The sequence below is a fragment of the Molothrus aeneus genome, chromosome 22 (genome assembly GCF_037042795.1).
Source record: "Molothrus aeneus isolate 106 chromosome 22, BPBGC_Maene_1.0, whole genome shotgun sequence".
In the NCBI taxonomy this organism is placed as follows: Eukaryota; Metazoa; Chordata; class Aves; order Passeriformes; family Icteridae; genus Molothrus; species Molothrus aeneus.
Window position 1 is genome coordinate 7953525 of NC_089667.1, and position 8872 is coordinate 7962396.

General features: G+C 48.7%; 2 protein-coding genes across 3 annotated transcripts; both read right to left on the reverse strand.

Annotated features, from left to right (window-relative positions):
* Nucleotides 1-725: 725 nt before the first annotated feature.
* H2AX (H2A.X variant histone) lies at nt 726-1207 on the reverse strand. The gene has a single exon (XM_066564430.1). It carries the CDS (start codon nt 1196-1198, stop codon nt 797-799), a length of 402 nt encoding a protein of 133 aa, XP_066420527.1. The 5' UTR covers nt 1199-1207; the 3' UTR covers nt 726-796.
* Nucleotides 1208-3179: 1972 nt separating this feature from the next.
* Nucleotides 3180-8706, reverse strand: DPAGT1 (dolichyl-phosphate N-acetylglucosaminephosphotransferase 1). Of its 2 annotated transcripts, XM_066564486.1 has the most exons (9): nt 8165-8706; nt 7967-8087; nt 7668-7881; nt 7002-7148; nt 6785-6869; nt 6146-6334; nt 5444-5531; nt 4936-5091; nt 3180-3746 (listed from the first exon to the last, which is right to left on the reverse strand). In XM_066564486.1, exons 1-9 carry the CDS (start codon nt 8317-8319, stop codon nt 3681-3683), a joined length of 1221 nt encoding a protein of 406 aa, XP_066420583.1. In that variant the 5' UTR covers nt 8320-8706; the 3' UTR covers nt 3180-3680. The 2 variants fall into 2 exon arrangements, with proteins under 2 accessions (XP_066420583.1, XP_066420584.1); XM_066564487.1 differs by lacking the exon at nt 4936-5091.
* Nucleotides 8707-8872: the final 166 nt, after the last annotated feature.

The window sequence follows — 8872 nt, forward strand, 5'->3', positions numbered from 1 at the left end:
TAGGTTCCTGATACCGTGTTCCTTATAGTAAAGTAGCAGAGATACTACGTCCACCCTTGGCCTTAGTGAAGGTAAATTGAGTTATCAGGTAGATGCCCGTGATACACTAGTCAATTGGCTAGTATTAGATTGATACTATATATATATATCTATATATATATATATATATATGTATATATATCTATATATATCTATATATATATATATATGTATATATATCTATATCTATCTATATATATATATCTATATATATATATATATTAGCTATACTAGCTGGATGGGCTAGTATTAAATGAGGGGGTGGCCAGCCATTTTGATTTCCCTTGTATGTTTGTCCACAAGTCATGAGAGCCAGTTAGCTAGACTTGCCGGTGAAGGGGGAGCTGAAGCAGAAGCCCAGATTCCAGATACTGTGGCTTCCTGCACTTGCTACTAGGTCAGCATCCTCTGAGGAGGGTTTGATTGTTACAGTGCCTTACAGAAACACTGTAACAGCACCGTGTTGGGGTGCTGTTTCGTAAATAAAGCAGTTTTATAGTTTTATTTTCTAGGCAACGTCCACTGAATGTACCAGAGGTGGGTAAGAGTTAAAATAACGGGTCCTTATGGAGCAGCTCTCACGCTCAGTTTTTGACTGGTCCCGGGCCGCTTCTCTCCCCCCCACCCCCGGCTCCCCGCAGCCACGGCCGGCCGCGCCTCTCGTCCCCCTCCCTCCTCCGCGGATCACAGCTCTCCCGGTGAGCAATGGGGTGGCCCTGAAAAGGGCCTTTGAGTTGGGCCGGGAGGGCCGGCCGGCCTAGTACTCCTGCGACTGCTGCCCACTGCCCCTCTTGCTGGTCTTCTTGGGCAGCAGAACGGCCTGAATGTTGGGCAGGACGCCGCCCTGAGCGATAGTAACGCCGCCCAACAGCTTGTTGAGCTCCTCGTCGTTGCGCACCGCTAGTTGCAGGTGACGGGGGATGATGCGCGTCTTCTTGTTGTCGCGTGCCGCGTTGCCCGCGAGCTCCAGGATCTCAGCGGTCAGGTACTCGAGCACGGCCGCCAGATAGACGGGCGCACCAGCTCCCACCCGCTCCGCGTAGTGCCCGCGCCGCAGCAGTCGGTGAACGCGCCCTACCGGGAACTGCAGCCCAGCCCGGGACGAGCGAGACTTGGCCTTAGCACGGGCCTTACCGCCGCTCTTACCACGGCCGGACATGGCGTCTCACTCCGCTGCTGAACCGATGCGACAGGAGGTGCCGCGCTCGGGATTTTTATAACCTCCCGCCAAGTAGGGTCCAGCTCATTGGACAGCGCCAGCGCCCCTAGCTATTGGCGCGTTTGCCGGAAGAAGCTTTTTGCTGACTGGTCGCTTGTGTGATACCAGCGCGCTTGCTCTGAATGTGTTGGCCGCGGGCTCCGGCCAATCAGCGAGCGAGGCGCCAAATTTAAACCACGCCGAGGCTATCTGTGGGGCGCTGTCGCCGCCCTCAGCGAGCATGCGCGGTGTCGGCCCGCCCACTGCGGGGGGACGCCAATCCCACAGAGCGCTTTGTGCCGTCCGGTCAGGCGCACGGTGCTTTATGAGGGCTGGAGTCAGTCCCTGGGCCTGGTTCCTTGTCTGGGCCTGGCTTCCACTCAGAGCGAGGTAGAGGGGCTCCCGGGGTGCCTACAGACTGAGAGGTATCCCTGTCTGTACGGCCATTTGCGTTAGGGCGGCACATGGAGGGAAGAGCAGTTAGGGATGTGAAAAAGCCTACCATGAAATCCTTTTTAGGGAATTCTGGGAATGTGTGAGATATGAGTTTCTAATATGGGTATATTAAAAGAAGCACCAAAGGAGAGTGAGGAGTCAAAGTGGATGAGGAGAAAAAAACCCCATGGGAACATTGAAGGAAAAATAAAAGTGAAGGAAGTGGTAATGTTTTAAAATGTTGCTGATCAGTAAGAATTATCTCTGCAGTCTGTGCTGTCTTACTTAACCCATATGTTATGTATGTTTTTTTCCCCCAGAGTGAGCAGACTGTCTATGCTGTGTGTCTCTGGAGGTCTTAAGTGCCAGCAACTGGTGTTAGGACACAGATCAGAGCAGCCAGTGGTTCCAGCAAATGGAAAGACTTCAGCACATGCAAGGAGGGGCCAGGGCTAGGTGGAATGCAAGCACGTGTGATCCCTAGCAAAGGAGCCAGACTAGAGAGCAAGTAGGAGAATGGGCTTTGGAGCCCAGGACCAGGTACGGGTCAGCAGGTACGGATGCTTACTGGAGGTAGGGCTAAGCCAGTTTACTGGGGAAAATGGGGTGGCTGCCTGAGAAATACCTATTGGAAGGCCACATACCTAGATCAGCTAGCAGGGAGATTCTCTGTTCATACGCCCTGATGCTAGGAAATCCAGCAGCTGGTTACTGGACAGACTCTTTAAGGCCAGGTACTGAATGATTTCATGATGTTTGTGTGTACGTGTTAATGAATATACTGTATTAGCAGACTTACAAACTGATCGGCTGGAGAAGAGGAAGAGGATTCAGCCACGCATACCATTTGTACTTGAGTGCTGTGTGTTTTCTGTGTTGATCAGTGCTGCTGGACACAGGCATTTTTGCCTTCTGGTAATACATTCCAATGTTACTAGCTGGACTTGGGTGTGGGGAGGTCCGGTGCCCTTGCATCTGCTGGGGTACTGGACCTGGCAATTTCTTCTCTTAGCCATCTCAGCATCCCTGTTTCTGCTGTTGCTTTATTTCACTTTCACTACCACTGCACTTGCAAAGACTATAACCTGGTACTCCAATGCCTGTTCTATGTTTTTCTGTCAGGTAGGTAGCAATTCTGCGTTGAACTATGATGCTACATACTGCTCTATAAATAATTATATGTATTTGAAGAAAAGGGACTGGCAGTCAGCAGTTTTAGTTCCGCATTAATAAAAGGATCTTATTGATGCCCTGTTAAAACAAGGACATGGTGATCCTTATTCTGCTAGTTTGTTTCAGGCATGTCCTCTTCCAGGGAGGAAGGCAGATGATAAAGGTATTCAGAATTAAAAGCTCATCAGCAGGAACATTCCCAGTAGCCATAAAAAAAGAGGGAGTGTCCACTGCAGAAATGATCAGCTGCCTAACAGGGTAGAAAGCTAGAGATGGATCATACAACCTAGTTTCACTGCATATCAATGTTGTCAAGGCAAACCACTGCAGGGGAAAGGGTACCATGAATTATTTTATTCTTGGAGCACTCTGAGTTTTGAGTATGGGTTATAACATGTCATTCTATGTCCATGGACCGAAAACAGGATTGGAGAAGCCAGGAATGGAGTCTGGTTTACTTATTCTGCTCACAGAAATTAAAGTTGCTGTTTTCTCTCTTGGTGAACAGTAATGTCTTTGTTAGATGTATAGAGATTCCACCTTTCCCACCTTCCCTAAGTGCTGTCATTTGCTTCCCCTCTAAAAAGTATTCCTAGTAACAATGATGTCCAAGTAGCAGTGAATCTTTTCTATCACAGAATTGGACAAAAGCCATTGGTGCACAAAGAACATCCTGGTTCAAAACTAGCCCACGCAAAGCAGTTGCTTGTGTTTTGACAGGTATTCTGAGGTTCCCAGAGGGCGGGAGCAACATCAGTTGAATCATCAGTTGGTCAAGCAACTGGATAAAATGGACTGGCAGGTAGAACTCTTTCCCTTGCTCCTGACAGTCCAGTCAGACATCATAAAACAAGCGCACTAGTTGGTACCGGATCGAAAATGCAATCGTGCTGCCAAGGACCTAGGTAAAAATCAGACACATAACAGAAACATTATACTGTCAAATGGTTTACAGGCTGTAAGATTCCTCCTTTCCAAATGGATTTGCTAAGCTTTCCAGCATGCCTCATTTCATAAAACAGCAACTAAAGGCTACTTTTTTTAGGTACAGGAAGTCGCAGAAGTCTATCCAAAGACATTGTTTCTTCCTCTGATGATTTTAGGCATCAGTGGGAGATTTTTCATTGTGCCTGTACGCAGTAATATTTTAAGAACATGTGCATGAGATAAGAGTTTGGGAATAACTCCTTCCCCCTTAAGGAATTTTAACATAAATTTTATGTTATTTTAACATAAACCCCATGGTTTGTAATGGAAAATACCTTATGTCAAAGCTGAAATTCAGTATCCTTACAATAAGGTGCTGTCAGGACTTCTCTGCTGTGACTGGGATCAAGATAAGCGCTATCTACTTCCTGTCTTCTCCCATCCCTGATGTCATCTGCCTAAGCCCTCAACGGGCTTTCCTTGCAAGCTCTTCCTCTCAAATCAGACTCTGGCTAGGTGTCTCTTTCCTAGTAAGAATCCCTTATCTTAAATCTGAAGATGAAAAGAAGGATTTTATTGTGGGCAGTTAACCAATGCTGGCCTTTCAAAAAGCGGTGTTTTTACTACACTATGCTCTAGAATTCAGATGCTGAATAGAGGTAGTGGCAGGATCTGTGAAGCATATCCTTATACTCCAAGTGGCTTCAAAATGCTCCTGCATGCCCCTCAGACTGAGAGACTGCTGAGCCACATGCCATCCTTATGCAAGTCCACTTGCCGGCAACAACTCTGAGACTGTTATTTGGTATTACTGAAAAGCAGGAACATACCAAAAGGCTGTCTTGAGTCAGAGTGATAAGGCAAGGCACTCTGCTGCGCTCATGTTTTTCTTGCAACCAATGACTCGTGCCTTGGGAATCTTCTTAAGCTAACCTTCTGACTTTTTTTATAAGCTCTCAATTGAGCAGGGAGGTGTGTGTGGATTTCTTCCCCCCTTGAAGTGTGTGAACCTCTTATTCTCCTCAAGCTCCACAGCTCAACTGCACTTTGTGTGAAGAGCACTATATTTTACTTTCCCCTTTCCCCTTAAAGCTCTTGAGACTGACTTGGATCTGTTTCTATTGCAGAGTAAATCTTTCAACTGGAGGAACCCTTTGTCTGACCTGAATGAGTAGCAACAGAAGAGTGAGATTTCGCTCGTGGGTGGGTCCGATCAGCTTTATGACAAAATTAATAAGTGTCATATTATTGCATTCAGTGTATTCGCCATCTTCATCTGTTCCACTCCTCACATCTACTATGTGCAAGATCTTGACTACCTGAGGAAAGAAATATTGGACGCTATTTCACCAGGTATGTTTGGTGTTCACTGGCTAGTCTTGCTCAAGACCCCTTTTGCTGCACCAGCCCTGAAATCCTGGTTGTGGTCTTACTGAAAAGACAGGACAGACTCATGATGGTCCTGGGGTACTTCTATGTGTAGTTATTCTGAAAGACTGATTTTTAACACAATCAAGTGACTGGGAGGGATGGTAACAGACTTTCTTCCAGATTTGAGCCAGGCAGTAACTACTGAACCCTGAAGTTCTACATTTTCTCCCACCCTGTTTCTCTTTCACTTGATGACTGCCTCAAAATGCATCTGAATTTTGAATGTTTTCCACAAATTACCTTCAGAATGCTTGTTCCCAGGGCAGAGAGGTTCTTAGTTTTGAATTTGGAGTAGCTCATCTCCAACTTCCCTGTACTAGGATTAAGCCTAAAAGAAACATTTAAAATTTAGTCCAGATGCAACAAGGAGATAGATCACTTTGTAAGCAGACTTGAATCCACAGCTGAGAAAGAAATCCAGTGGTGGAAGAAACAGGAATAACCTGATGCACTTAAAAACAGCTGCTGGTATCTAGCCCCTCAAGTGGGGCAGAGAAGACTCCTTCCCATTGCACCCCCAATATATGCTGTGTAGTTTAAGGAATAAAACCGAAGACTCTAACATCTGCAGAGAGAGCTGCTGATGTGGCATAGTTCTATAGAATGCTTGCTACTATGAAATCTTAGCAGATCCCACTGCCACAGTATTAAAAGGAGCCTGTGTCAATTTCTCTCGATCTTGTAGGTTGGAATCATCATGTTCTAACCTTGTTAAAAATCATTCTGTATCTGAGGGGTGGTGGGCTGGTCAGAAAAGTGCACTTCTTTGAGAAACCTCTACTGTATGATCTGACTGTAGCTGGCAGAGTGAGCTTCTGTCTTTTCAAGAGAAAGCATACTTTGACGGCTTTTAAAAAGAACACCTTCCACCACCTTTCTCAGCTGGTGTTGGGGGTAAAAGACACAACCTGTAGTGCCACTATAGGTCACTTGGTACATTACCTCGGTAGCCGGTGACGGGGACAAGGAATGACGTGGAAGAGTTGAGGCAATGAATAGAGGAAGTTGAGTACTTGTGGGATAAAAAAAAGCAGCATTGTTTTGCTGAAGTGTCCCAAGATCCCCACCACAGCAAAGGTCATGCCAGCAAAGTAGCAGAAGGTATCCCCAACGAACACTCGAGATGGGTACCTGCAATCCATGGAGCAGAAAAGGAAAGGTCTGACATGACTGCTATTGCCTCAAAAGTGACTATTTATAACCAGTGAATGTGTGCCCACATTGTGGGTCAGGGTCCAATGGAGATCTGCAGCAGATCTACACATTAAAAAGAATTGTAGGTATTTATTCTAAGAATTGCAGGACTGGGACCCACCACCTGACTTGCAGAGAATATTGTACGAAAAGCCAGCCAGTGAGGCACAGGAGACAGTGTATTCTGCATGTTTGGGTGAGCCGGTGTGACCACAATTGTTTTAATATAAAACAATCCATGCTTTGTGTTCTTGGTTCTGGCAAGAAGCCTCTCTACACTCCAGCATTCCACACCTGGAGGTGGTTAAGTGGTTTTGTTCGTTCAAAAAGGGAGAAAGTAGAGGGAAAGGATGCTTCCAAACAAATTCTGAATGTCTATCCTCTTACCAGTTGTAGTAAAATAGGCCCAGTGTGGTAAAAAAAAAGGGAATCATGAAGTAGAGAGAAAAAATGTGATCATCTCGATAATCCCCTATAGAAAAAAAAAAAACATGTGTTTGTGATAAGACAAGACTGGTTCATTTTTAGTAATACCAGCTACTGAAATCGAGAATTCAATCTCCCTTTGCTTTTTGTACCCACAAATGTTTGTTATTTTCCTTACCGTTTAGCTCTACAATATTGAATATGATAATGGAAGCAGCTATCACCAGCGACTGTCCTGCTTCAATTCCATTAATTCCAGCAAGAATGTTGATGGCATTAGTGCAGAACACTGCTAGCATACCCATGTACACGTAGTAGAGGATACCTGCAGAGCAGAGCAAGCCAAATGCATCAGTATTTGGAGGCAAAGCAGGCCCTAGACCAATTCACTGAAGCTCTCACTTCTTGCTTTATACAACAACCTATTACCTAACAATCTCAGTGAGTTTTGATAGTGGTAGCTTACCAATAAGATTGCTTCCTCTCTTACGAGCTGGCTGTCATGTCTACATGTAGTGTGACTGTGACAAACTGCTGTGACATGGTGGCCAGCTGTAGTGCTGTTTCTGTCTTTCTAACATCCTGGTGTTATCAGCCATGTGCTGTGTGCCCCACTACTCAGCTGTATTACCAAGATCATGGGAAAATGATTGGTGTCTGTCTATGCACACCTGAAGGTGTGCCGGGTTTCTGGATGTTCTTTCCAGCCTTATGTTTAGTGGGTGGACTGCCACTCTCTTACTGGTTACTTAAGCAAATCCTTATTCTGCTCCCTCTGCAGTAAGAAGTGCTTCATGTGATCCCTTGCCACATGGATGACAGCTTCTGGTGATTCATAACTTACCCAGGTCCAAGTGCATGCCCAGCAGCACCCGGAAGGGCTTAGGCACCACAATGGTCGTGTTCCCAAAGTTGGTGAAGTAAACCATGAGCAGTGGGAGGGAAGCCATGGTAGGAAGAAGCAACTTGTGGCGCCAGCGCAGGTTCAGAACATCATCTGCAAAGCCCAGGAAAATCATGCAGCAGATGGCAAGGAGCGAACCGATGAGCTCCACGAACTGCAGGACAGAGAACAGGACCCCGGTCACCGGTGGCCACTCCCTGCCCCTGCCTGCCACGCTTGCAGCACTAGACGAGCCTCACCTCGTCGTGAGGAAAGGCCGCGCACTGCTCCTCCACAAAACATCTCAGGAAGGGCACGGGGATGAAGCAGAAGAGGATGATCAGGAACACGGCACCGCTGATCACGCCCTGTGCTTCGGGGCTGGAAGGTAGAGCGGGGGGAGTCAGCCGTGCCTGGGCCGGCCCCGCGGGGCAGCTCCCTGGGGCAGCGCTACTCACACAGGCCGCCTTGAGGTCTTGTTGAGGTCCTCCCCGAAGAGCCGCGCGGCGAGGAAGTGGTCCGTGAAGGCCGGAATCAGCGTGAGCGTGGCCGCGAAGCCCAGCAGCGACCCGCCGAGGTTGATGAGGAGGGGCACAGCGGGCCAGGCCGCCATGGCCGCGGCGGGCGCTGCCCCTGCCAAGGGCGCGGAGCGAGGCCGGGCGGGGGCGCTGCCCACCGCCTTCCCGGCCGAGCGTTACGCGGGCGGCGCCGGATGCGCGGGGCCTTCGCGGTCTATCGGGGGCGGGGGCGCCATCTTTGGCCCTGGCATGAGCCTCCTGCCGGCACGGAGCTCTGCTTGCACGACGGCCGGGATCAGTAGCGGTTTCCGCCGCGCTGAGGGTGTATGGAGGGGCCTGTCCCCGGTGCTAAGGTTCGCGGTGCTTCTCCTCCTCCGCGAGGTTTCTCCGAAACTCTGCGCCGGGAGCAGCACTCGCCCGGGGACGGCCCAGTCACGGACTCCGCCCCGCAATGCCCACAACCGCCATGGCCACCTTGCCCCCCGCCCCCGATTCATAGGTACGTCACTTCCTCCCATGCGGGATGTGAGTGAGCCCCAGTAGAGGGCGGGCAGCCGGGACCGTTCCGCCGCCTCCCAGCCGGAACCGCCTTTTGCCCAGGTCTGGGAAGCCGCGCTTGCGGGCGAGCCCCGGCCAGCGCAGTCACCG